At 47.5% G+C, this 12,632-nt stretch overlaps 1 protein-coding gene across 34 annotated transcripts in view; it reads right to left on the reverse strand.

Annotated features, from left to right (window-relative positions):
* Window positions 1–12,632, reverse strand: part of TCF7L2 (transcription factor 7 like 2) — a 196,685-nt gene that overhangs the window by 13,588 nt on the left and 170,465 nt on the right. For 17 of the 34 annotated variants that reach the window (XM_033841480.2, XM_033841485.2, XM_033841486.2 and 14 more), the window contains 6 exons: window positions 11,967–12,099; window positions 9,346–9,448; window positions 7,265–7,351; window positions 2,195–2,335; window positions 1,475–1,634; window positions 971–1,078 (listed from right to left, as the gene is read on the reverse strand). In XM_033841480.2, the coding sequence (XP_033697371.1) occupies window positions 971–1,078; window positions 1,475–1,634; window positions 2,195–2,335; window positions 7,265–7,351; window positions 9,346–9,448; window positions 11,967–12,099 (732 nt within the window). The remainder of the gene's footprint in view (window positions 1–970; window positions 1,079–1,474; window positions 1,635–2,194; window positions 2,336–7,264; window positions 7,352–9,345; window positions 9,449–11,966; window positions 12,100–12,632) is intronic. The other 17 variants (XM_033841483.2, XM_033841490.2, XM_033841492.2 and 14 more) reach the window with 3 other exon arrangements.

Here is a 12,632-nt window from a genome sequence, read left to right on the forward strand (position 1 = left end):
GGAGAAGGCTGCTACCGGCGTTAAGACAGGTTTTGTTTTTCCCCAAAGAGCGGATGGTAAAAATCACTTCATGAAACCAAATGCCATGTAATACAGTATGAGGCAAAATAAGAGACATTTCATCCATTTAGCGAGGAGAGCTGGCCCAGAACTTGAGCTCCTGGGCAAAATACAAAATAAGAAAGAACAGACGAGAGCCAGTTTACGGGAAGAGAAGAACCCTGAGTGTCGCTCTCACTGTGATTAGTAAAGACAACAACCCTACAGTGTTTTCTAAAACTCACGGGAGGAAATTAGGCAAATGCTGCAGCCAACAAAGAGAGCCCAGGAACACACACATCGCACAACACACACACTTTCTCCCTACCCTGCTGGGCCCTGAGTCACTTCATCCATCCCGCCAAAGGATGACTTCTACTGGCTACTTTCAGGGATATTCCCATCATGCCCCTCTCAGGATGAACTAGGCTTCCAACGTCTACTGTACCACAGCCTAAGGCAACTGTTTCATTTTTCCCTCTGAAGGGTGAAGGCCCTGCTAACACAGCTGTGAGGAAGTAAACGCTCTCCCTCGACCCCTACCCCCGGTCGTCTCTGCAAGGCCACCCTCACTGCTGAGAAGCACACAAGCCTCACTGGGTGTATACCCGGAGCCACGTCTCTTCAAAGACGTGGGCAAGAAGGTGTGAACAGCCCTAAACTGACCGCACGGGCCCCCTGAGCTGGAACATTAGAACACGAGCCTCATCCCTCTTCCTTGAAGAACTATCCCACGCTGATGGGAGCCCTACAGGAAGCCAGACAAAATCCTCCAATCCGGTGCTCGGGTAAGATGCTAACGGTCCTAGGACTGGGCAGACTGCATGGTAACTGAGGCCTGACTTGTGTTGGCAGGTTGTGTTCCCTTTGTCCAGATGGACAACCAACACATCTCTACAGACTCTAGTCCTGAGAAAAAGCAACCACCTACATAGTTATCCCGTGCGGACCAGCCGGGGTACAGCTGCATGTGAAGCTGTCGCTCCTTCCGGGCCAGCTCGTAGTATTTCGCTTGCTCTTCTCTGGACAGTGCGTGCCACTGGAGGGGACACAGTGGGGGGAGAGAGAGAGATGCAGAATCGTCACAAACCACACTGTGGCTGGGGCATGGAGAGCGCCTCCAGCGGAAACGCTATCATCCGCAGGTGCCGACAGTCTGCAGGGGCCCGGCACTAACAGGAGGGCTCAGCCGGAACCTGACTTTCTGCCTATGTTGTTCTAGTCTCGCTCTCTCTGCAGGTGGGGAAAACCAGGCTGTGGCCGTTCCGAACCTCACTCGGGTTCGGGGCTGCTGGTCCCAGCTCCACGCTGGCCATGGAAGGACTCAGAGTGGCTAAAGGGAAAGGACCCTCCAAAGCAGCGGGGACAGGGACGTGTGCCAGCCCACCCAGCGCGTCCTATTCTGCCCTCTTCTCCCAGCGGGGGAGCCGCCTACCCTTCGGCCCAGGATCTGGTTGATGGCTGCACTTTCTTTCAACGTGCACTCGGCTACAACCTTCGCTCTCATTTCCTTCATATACAACATGAACGCGTTAAGAGGTTTCTTTATGTGGGGCTTCTTCTTTTCTTCTTCCTTTTTGGAGTCCTGATGCTTTCTGGATGGAGACAAAAGCGACAGACACCACCCAATAAACAATCGCAAGGTGCGGCTTCCTCCGCAGCAGAAAGCCCACCTCCTCGCCGCCTCAACACCCTAGCAGTTTGGAAGGAGAAGCGCACTCCCACTTTGGGTCTTCTCCATCCTGGAAAATGGCACAAAAACAGGTTGGGGAGGGGGGTGGAGGGGTGAGAGATTTTGCTATCACTTCCTCAAGGCTCACAAATATACAACTGTCCCAAGCTGGAGGGGAAAGCACACTGTGGCCGTTTCCATCTCAGCTGGTGTCTCTCATGCTCGCAGGACACAGAGGGGTCAGGGACGGGGAAGCGGTTGCAAATCCCAGTCCGTCCGAGGACACAAAGAAAGAGTCATGTTCTCTCCCCCGCAGTGGGCGCCAGCCGTGAAGCCCCGCGTGGTGCATGTCTCCCTCTTTGTAAAGCTGGGTGCTTCCTGGAGTCACACCAGCGCAGCCAACCTTGGACAGAGCGCCACCACCCAGGAGCCACCGGCTAAACACGCGGCAAAAGAGAAACTGATCGGAAGGAGGACACTTACGCGCTGTGGAGTGAGCCGACGTCACTCTGGGAAGATTCTTGTTTGACTGTCGGCGTGACTATGGCCGGGTGGGGAATGCCGGTCGTGTGTAGAGTATGATGTGGTGGGACCATATGGGGAGGGAACCTAGAAGACAGAAAGCTGTGTAAATTGTCAGAATCAAAATGAATGAATGGGGAGGGATGTGTACACACAATTTAAAAAAAAGAAAAAGAAACAGCACGTAACACTCACATAAAAGCAACTCAAGGCATATGAAACCTGTCAGCATTAATTAGCAATAAATTAAACATAATGATTCTTATAATGTCATTAAAGCCAATCTCCCCCTTCATTATTGCTACTGACATGAGACATTACGATTTTTAACATCTCTAGCAAAAGACAAGTTCAGCCCATATACTTGGGTGGAAAAGTAGGCTTGGACTACCTGCTGGAGATCACAGGTTTGGGGGGACATTATTAGTGACATCTAAGAAGACTATTTCCTAAGTCCTAATCAGCACTAGAATAAAAGGTGAAATCTTTTGTTGCATATAGACAGCTAAATAAAATATTAATGCGGTTGAAATATACACACATTTTTTGACAATGCTGCATAGGCCTCATTAGGCCTCATTCTGTTGATGGGAGTGCAGTCATATTTTTATTTCTCTTTTGCTGCTGTGCCCCCCATCACTTTGACAGGAATGGGAGAGAGTGAGGCAGAAAGATGGGGGACATCCAAATAGTTCCTATCTGGTTCTCAACGTAGGCCACGGACGTTTTAAATAAGTTTGTATCAAAGATGACTCAAAGCAGTATTTTACACACACACCCACAAACAAAGCTTTGAATTCTGATCTGTACATCCTTTCCCACTCTAAAATTCTAGGGTTCCTAAATTACTTTTACTTAAAACACTGCCTATGCATTGAAACGCCTTATAAATGATGATCAGAATTGTTAACAAAGAAAAGAGAAGTTTGTGTTTTTTCCTCTAATACTGTTTATTCTTAGGAAAGTTTTTTCAGACACAGTTTAGGCCGTGAATTGGCATTTCTCAACCATGCAAACTAGCCAGGACGTACAGAGCTAATTTTAAAATGCTCCGGGTCCATCTGCAAACTGACAACAGGATCCGACAAACAGCTCTCGCATTTTCTGATACGCTTAGAGTCACCATGATTTGTTCTGGGTTAGAAGAACCACCCTCTTAAAGGAACGAATACTACTGTAGAGAAAAGTGGGGTGAGGGACTACAAGGGGAGATTCCCCCAAAGAAAACAGAACGGAGGCCCCCAGGTTCCGCCCTGGCAAGATCACGCGAGATCACTCAAGTTCAGGTGAAGGGGGGATCCCAGATGAAGCAACTGTTGCTTTCAGAATAAATCCAAACCACAACAACCCCATGTACCCCCCAGGGAATGAGCACCTGTTCTTTAGGAAGCTAATTCTGCTGGGCACTGAGGTGCTAATGAGACTTTGCTGTGACAGTTATTTCACAAGGATCCTGTACTTATCTACAAGGTTCTTTTCATATATGGACTGGAAATGAAAGTAGCTTCCATTTTACCAAAAGAATGCAGCAAATGTTCATTTGAAAAATTATGAAAAATTAAAGTCCTAACTGACTCTGCATCGATCAACAGAGAAAATATCAATGAATCATGCTGATTTTTGAAGGGGGCCCAGAAGCAGACTGGACATTTGACTCAGAATTTCTACCCTGATGTGGCCCCTCTCCCATGGCTGCCTTTCCCAGTTTAAGTCAGTATCAAAGTTTGGTAACAACGGCATGATTTTTTCATAAGAACCATGCGAGTTCTTTTATGGTGTCAAGAAAAAGAAAAGAAAAACCCTGAGAAAGAGCGAGAAAATAAGAGAAAGAAAAAAAAAAAGAACTTCCAATCCCACGCCCCCAAAAAATGAAAAGTAAAGCCTTGGGAGGCACTTGGCTTCCCAAGTTACACCCTGTTCCTTCCCAGAGCTTGAAGGCCTCTGAGAAAACATAAGTGAAGAACATGTGTTCCTCGAAGCCCTTGGGTGAAGCGGTGGGCGGAGCAGCAGCTTTTGCTGTGAATTTTAAAGGCTTGACATTCCTCAGATACATATGTTCCCTTCCTGCTGAATGAGAATATGTGTACGGTGGGGGGGGGGGGGGGGGAGATAAAAACACTGTGTGTGTGTGTGAGTGTGTGTGTGTACACCAAACACCACAGGGAGACACCACAGTTTGAGTACATTCTGGGGTGGGGAAAGATTTCCGGTGTAGCCATGAAGACCAAACACTTCGAAGTTCACATACCTACATACATAGTCCTATACCTGAGAAATGTTTAGCAGAGGAAGAGATGTATGTGTGGTGTGTGTGTGTGGGGGGGGGCGCTATACGCATACCTTCGCGTAAGAAATTCCCTTCTGCAGACAACTATCTCATGCAATGCAATAAACACCCTAAAAATTCCAAGCCGCTCATTATATCCCCCCATCTGCTTTCATGGCTCCGAGCCAGGATATAATGATGAACCTTAACTTCTTAAGGACAACTAACTTTTGTTTCTGGCTGTCTCAGGGGCTTCTGCCTTCCTCGCTCTCACTTTCCTTCACTGCTGACACGTTTCTGTTAACTGGATACCATCTGCAGGCCTTGATTTCAGGCGCGGGCGGTGGGCTGCATTTTCCTGTGCAACAAGCCTGCTTTGAGCTGCATTAGGTTCGCCATTATTCTCTCATTTCCCCCCTTGCACTTGTACCATTTCATCTCTTCCTGCCTTATTTTTTGTGAGCCACGGTGCACCCACATTATGGTTTATACATGATCTCTCTCTCTTTGAAGCCGGCGGATTTCAGAGCCGCTCTCGTCAGGAGAAGAGCCTTGCGCCAATTTAGCAGGCTGAGGGCCCGGAGCTCCAACATCTCAATCTAAAGGGGGTCACAGGGTGGCACAAGTGAGTGTCAGCAAGAGCTGTTTAATTGCCAATCTAGGCTTCTCCATGGTGTTTAAAGTATAATGACCCATCACTTAATTCTGAGAAGCCCTGGCCCCGCTGCTGAAGAGAATGAATATCAAAGGGTGTTGTGGAACAGGGCAAGCTGCCTACATTCCCTATAACTGCCATAAGTATAATAGACCCATACTTCTGTCGCCCCATTACCACAATAATGTATTTAATTTGCTGTATACTCTTTTTAACTAGCTACCTTTCATAAGGCCTACCTGGGGAATCGGCCGCCTCCCCCCTGCACCTCAAGCCCCCTAAACTTCCCTCCCACCGTTCCCTTTCTTCCCTCCACCCCATGCTCACCTCGAAATCATTGGCTAACCTCCTAATGATAATTCAATCGATGAGCTTAACCTCAATCCCTATCCTACGATTACTGCACCGCTTTTAACCTCTGGAACGCACCAAAGGAACAAACACGAAAAACAATGCGTTCCACGCATGCTGCTTCGGAGGAGGGTGAGCTGTGGATTACAAGGTGCTCAGAAGCAGCTCTCCTCCTGGGAGGCTCCCTATTCGTTCCCAGGCTTTGCGAGGCTGTGATGACATTATTTAATGAGGATAACCTTCCTCTTCTCACTGGAGAAGAGGACCCACAAGCATTTTCCCACCTAACCGATACTGGTGTGGATTTAGAAATTGAGATGATCTATCACATATGGGACACGGATCTTATTAGCTCCATGATACCCATGGCATAATTACAAACGTTAGAGATGCTACAGTTGGTGTTTCTTAACGACTGTGGTTCTTACTCTTTCCTCCACCAAAATCACTGTTTTGTGAGTAGGAAAAGAGGCATCTTGGCCTGCCTTTCCCACCCTGCCTCTGGTCTTGGGTCCTCATGCTGGCTACAGAGATTGGGGGAAGAGCTTGGGGGATGGCATCTATGCCATGTTCATGCTGATTTAATTAGGTACCATCCTCAAAACGGATTAGTTGTTGCAGCCCATCGGGAAAGTCTAAACCTCCGCCGATTTAATTAACTTGACTGAAAATCAGATGAGCAGAAAATAAAACTATCATTAGGAGCAATTAGCGACTACTTAACCATACTGCTGCCAACCAGTTTGTAAATAAACTAGCAGTTGCTGAAAAATTAGTCAGAATTAATTAGAAGGGGGAAAAGGAGAACATGGGGATTAGAAAGATCTAGGTACACGTATGCAGGTGTATGTGTGTATGTATTATATATACATTTATATGCTGAAAGATATGTGAATGTACACACGCATATGACTTTTTAACTTTCAAAAACCTATCAGAGCTACACAGGCCAACGTGGTCCCCACCAGCCGCGTGTGGCTTACTAAGCACCTGAACTGTGTCCAGGCCAAACTGAAATATGGTGGACGCGTGAAATACACATCAGATTTCAAAAAACTAAGTACAAAAAAGGTAAAACCTCATTACTAGTTGCTTTACAGTGATACCACGTCAGAATGAATAATATTTTGACTCTATTAGGTTGAATAAAATATATCATGAAAAAGAATTGTCTGGGTTTTTTTTTCCCTCCTTTTAAAAAATGTGGCTACTAGAAAACTTAAAATTCCCTATGTATATTCCCTGTATATAAGGCTCACCTCCTATTTCTACTGGACACTGCTACTTCACAGAGAGGTGTGTTTGGGTTGGCGGGGGAGTAGGGTGTCCTTTCTTATTGATGCTTAACAGTCCGGAGCTTTGAAAAGACTGATAACCTTTCCTCCAATTCTTCTTTGTATAATAATAAACTTACCTGAACCCTTTCCTTCCTTACCTGGTTTAGGGCAACAGAGAAGTAACACTTTAAAAAGCTCTACACGTCCTAATTACTTCTTCCTGCCTTCTTAAGTTTTCCTTTTTTTTTTTTTTTTTGAAATATATTGACTCAGAAATTCAACCTTGAAATTCTGCCATCATCTACCTGGGAAGTTCAGGGCAATTTTTCAGTATTTTCTAGGAGGAAAGCCTAACGCACTGCGGGTCTTATACCCTTAGAACTACACGTAGCAGCAGTCCCTGGATGGTCTGGGAGCATCTAGAGAACTTTCTGAGAAGTGACCCATGGCCTTGGTTGAACGCCCTCTTTCTTGGAACTCACCTGGACATGGAAGCGTTGACGGTCAGAGCTGTGGGGTAGGGGTGACGGAATCCTCCTGTCGTGATGGGGTACACTGGCTGACCTTGCCTACAAAGAGGGGGTACACAGTGAGAGCATGCAAACAGGGGCGGAGGTGGGGAAAAGGAAAAGAAGAAAAAAGGAAAAGTTCTCTCTGCACAGTAAGCTTTATTCTCATTTTCTCAGAACAAAAATCTTGGGGATTGTACAGGAAGGATCAAAGGGAAGAAACACAGAACAATTTGAATACCATAAATCTGATAGGAATGGCTAATTAAATTTTATAACCTTTGCTTATGTCAATAGAGACCCTCTCCCCAAGCTGAAACTAGGTGTTTTGTTGTAATAATTAAAGGCGAAGTCTCGCTTGCTTTAATGGAGCCATCACACTAATTGAGGGCTACACATCCAAAGGAAAACAATAATGAATGTAAATTTATACCAAAATAAAGTACAGTGAATCAAAGGACTTCAGTTGCGCTTTGGGCCTCTTTCAGTATTTAGATCTCGGTGAGAAAACATTAAATTAACAGAGCTTAATTTGTAGCCTTTTGTCAAATTAACAAGTGTTGACAAGAGTTACCGGGGGGAGAGTCCCCAAGAAGAATTGTGGGTAACCAATAGACAATCACACCTCATTACAATAATTAAAAAATACAGCAACATGCAAAGTAGCATCCTCATGAAAGACACACAACTTTTTCTGACAGAGGGTTGTCTGAGTTGGCTATTCCTTTTTATCTATCCTTCAAATCTCTCTCCATCAGCTGAACGGGGCAAGTGATGACTGAGGACTCTGGGAGGCATGGTCCCACCCACTGAAGAAGAAATAGGACACACATTCCCATCCACGTCCACCCTCCCTAACAAGACCGAGGAGCAAAAACTCAACAGAAACTCGGCCCAGGGCTGGTATTTAGTGCAGCTACTGCGTAATACAAGATGGGTTTTTTTGTTGTTTGTTTGTTTTTAAAGTGTAGAATACGCTCAGCTAGAGAAATCAGGGTAGAACTGGGGGAGAGGAGGTGAACCCCTCCAAAACTGTATCTTCTTTAAGGCTATAAAAGTATGTCTTCCCCAAGACCCAAACTTGAGAGTTTTACCAGGAATTACTCCTGTTAAGATTCAACAAATTGTCCTGTGTTTTTTAAAGAGTAGAGATCACCGATAAACGTGGAGAAGTATATATACAAAAGCGCATCACCATAAAACACGTATTACACACATGCATACAAACACACACACACAGAATTCTTACGACATTAAAGGCCTTTCTACCGTGATTTTTAAAACACACATTTTTTAAAGTTAACTAAGCAAGGTTAGCGGGTCTATAAAAGCAAGCCCGGGCGACAGGAAGACAAATTGTAAAAGGCAGTTTGATGATCTGGGCGCTGCCAGGACCTAGGGTTGACAGGAAGGCCCCACATGCTGGAGTGAGGATTCCAGCTGCCCCGCCCGCTCCCCTCAAAATTAGATGAAGCACTCCACATGCAAAGACTCTCAGAGAGATGCTGGTTGAATAACATGGAGCTTCTCAATAGACACAAATTTCCACTGTGGTTGTCAATCTTGGGAGTGATGGTTGGGATGGGGGGTGGAGTTATAACCCCCCACCCCCACCCCCAGATTTCAAAACTAGGCTGTGCCTGTACCCACTCCACTGCTGCCTCAATCCAATGACAGGACTCCAGTTTGAGCTGCCACCAGCAGAAGAGCCATGATCAGCTTCACAGGGGAGAAGCCCTCGGAGTCTTCTGCAATTCCCAAAGCACCTTAAGGGTACCTTTGTTCACAGAGAAGAACCTAGGGCCTTTGGGGACCATGGGTTCAGAGCGCCAAGTATCAACAGCCTTTTTCTCACATCATCCACCTGAATGGCTACTGACTTGCCTGCCTTTCCACAGGGCACTTCAGCAAGCAACTTCCCCATGACCTCCCACCCACTGCCCTCCCTCCCCAACTCTGTCTTCTGCGAACACAAACATACATGCACAGAATAAATAATAAGCATGTGCCCATGTGAGAAACAAAAAAGGAAATTAAAAAATGGAACTCCTTACTGTGGTACTAACCATCCTAGCGGATGGGGGATTTGTCCTACAGCGCCGGGCGATAGCGGGTAATACGGAGATATATCTGGAGGGTGCGGAGGCCGTGGGATTCCTGAGAGAAGAAGCAGAATTTTAGGTACAAGAGAGGGAGAGAAGGAAAGAGAAACTGTCAGGTGATGGGAACAGGTAAAGGATAAAGGGAGACATTGCCTCTGTAATCCTAGCATGAGGTTCTTTTCACAATTCTGATCCTAAGAACTTGTGGGTAAGTTTCATCTCATTATCCCTCTGCCGCAGCTTGAAAAGTTTATCTCACTCTAGATGGATCCTACACTGGCTAAACGCAGACAAACTCAGAAAATGCCAGCTTGGGTATTTCTGCCTTATGTGATTGGTATGATTATTTGAATTGAAAAAAAAAAAAAAGAGGGCTTCCCTGGTGGCGCAGTGGTTGAGAGTCCACCTGCCGATGCAGGGGACATGGGTTCGTGCCCCGGTCCGGGAAGATCCCACATGCCGCGGAGCGGCTGGGCCCGTGAGCCATGGCTGCTGAGCCTGCGCATCCGGAGCCTGTGCTCCGCAACGGGAGAGGCCACAACAGTGAGGGGCCCGCATACCGCAAAAAAAAAAAAAAAAAAAAAAAAAATCTAAAAGGGTTGGCACATAGTAGGGGATCAAGTAATATTAAATCCCTTTGTCCTCACAACTTGTCCCTTCCCTCCTTCCTTTTAATTCTAATGACTTACCTACATGAGTTACTCCTCTGGTTTCTAATATACTTTTTGAGTTATGGCTTTTGAAAAGTTACCCGTGCCTTCTTTCAAAAAAGTTAATTCTGTTTAAATGTGTCCAACTCCACTTTGAAGATGAGCTGTAGGAGACACTCACACAATGCCTTGGCATCTTATCCAAGGCAGAATCTGAACTGAACAGACCAGGAGATGTTGGAGGCCTGGTCCACTCAGTTCTAGAGCCTGGTTTTCTAGAGGACCAAGTTGCCTGTGTGAGTTAACCCATCCGCTGACTGGGTACTGCTGGACCACGGGGGCTGAGGAGTGAGTTCTGAAGGCCTGTGCCACCGCACACTTATTAATTCCACAGGAACACATCCTGCAATCAATCCTTAGAAATCAAGAGGGCTGGGAGCAATTTGGACCCAGAGGAGCAGATCCACGCAGCTCACGTGGGAAGCAAAACGAACAATTCCTCAGAATTAAAACAGTATCGAAGGGCATGAGCTGCGTGTTCGCGGATGAAAACTATTTCATTTTTTAAAAAATTCTTTCAGGAAGCTTTTAATCTGTAAATTAAGCCTCCCTGGGTGACATTTTCATGCAGACATTGCTTTCTCTCTATTACAAAAACCAAACAGATTAGCTGGGCTTGGACCCTACACCAAGCCATTCGCACACTTGAAAGAACATTCGCAGAGGAAAAGTAAACAGTCCGCAGACGTTAATCATATGCTTTACGATAACCATTTAAAAGCTATTCCCTGTACTACCATTATTTAAATGAGACGTTGAAGCTGCCATTCACTCGCGGAGCCTGGGGCCGGCTGGCAGCCTCCTCCAGCCAGCCAAGCACCAGGCTGGGTCCCCCACGAGCACAAAGGGGGCTCAGAGCTGGTGAGAGCCAGCTCATGTGTGGCTTCATTCAGGGGCAGCCAAGGCGGCCTGAACAGGCAGTCTACCTCAGCTCAACACCGAACAATTCCCTCCGACAAAGTGACATGGGAATAGCCATTCTGAATCCATCCTTCTAATTAGCTAGCTGGGAAGAGAAACCAACCCCAGCCAGTGCATCGCCCAGCCAGAAAGATACACCCTTGGCCTTAGCTGTTCTCCCAAGACCACCCCGCCTTGTTTTATATCTTGTTGCAGGGAGCTATAAGTAACCTCGCCTTCTCCCTCTCTCCTCTTTAGGGAAAAAGCACATGGGATGGAAAGGAGGGACAAGCATAAAAGCTGGAGTAATGTGGCATCTTCTGCCTGAGACCCTATTGGTTGTTCCGTGATGCAATGAGGAAACCATGTTGGACTTGGGTCTTCCCATCTGCAAAACGGGCTTGATGATAAATACCTAGGATATTTCGGGGGAGGAAGACCTCAAAGAAATCAGCAAACAGAATGCAGAACCCAGTGATGTGGTCCCTCGAGGCTGTACCAAGTCATCGTCAAGTGACTATAGTCCCTTAGCCACCAAGGAAATGGGGCTTCAGGGAAACACGCCGTTGGGGCTCTTACACTTGCAAGGAGCTGAGGAGGAGTCCATGACATGCTTCCAAAACTGCTACTGCCTCCGAGTCTGTTTGAGGCTCTTGGAGTTATAAAAGCCACTCCTAAAAATCACCGAGTGACTCACAGCCAGGCCCCCCACACGGCCCCTGCAGGCGTACCCGGAGCTCTAAAGAGATCCTTAGCGCTGCAGGTGGACTCCTCCAAAGGGGAGGAGAGATCCACTCCCTCACCAGGCTCTGGCCTCCCTGAAGGGCTTCCTCCCTGAAGGGAGAGGAACAGAGCCTCTCCACCGCCACTGCAGCCAGTCCCCAAGTCAACGTCCCTCCCCAGCGGGTCCTCTGGTGGCCCTGAGACCAGCACACTCTCTTTGCACCCAAGCACTCGGCCTACCTGTTTTGGGGTCTACGTCAGCTGGTAAGTGTGGAGGCGGGTTTCCCGGCGTGAAGTGTTCATTGCTGTATGTGATAAGAGGCGTGAGAGGGTGGACATGGTGAGGGTGCTGCACAACCGGTACTTTGTTCGACTGTGGGGAGGGAAAGAACAGAGAAGGACACCGTCACGCCAGTTCCGACAGCCCAGGACTCCCGACCCTCAGGATGCCCTGACCGCTCCCCACACCCTCCCACACCTGGACTTTGTAAGATGCAGTCAACTCCGCCCACCGCCCTGGTCCACATACTAAAATACCAGACAGCTGTGATTCCGCTCTCTGGGTAGGTGCGCCTCAGTCTTTACCTCCCCCCTGGGCCTGGCTTCCTACTGTGTTCCTGCAGGTGGCGGGGAATCTCGTACCCCAGGGCCCACGGGGGGCGACCTTCAGGAGGCAGGCAGGCTTCACAGGGGACCGGCTAGGGAAACCTTTGGTTACAAGAAACCTGGCAGGGCCCTAATCCCACCACCCCAGGCTCTGAACCCCTCCTGGCCCCTTAGAACCAGTGGGCAAACTACAATCCTTTCCAGACAGCCAGGACAGGATGGAAAGCCTCACTCGTGGTCTGGTTGGGAGTGTGAACTTTACCAGAAAGCTCTACACTGCCAGGCGAGCACCTGCATACT

This window comes from Tursiops truncatus, chromosome 16 (assembly GCF_011762595.2).
Source record: "Tursiops truncatus isolate mTurTru1 chromosome 16, mTurTru1.mat.Y, whole genome shotgun sequence".
Classification (NCBI taxonomy): domain Eukaryota; kingdom Metazoa; phylum Chordata; class Mammalia; order Artiodactyla; family Delphinidae; genus Tursiops; species Tursiops truncatus.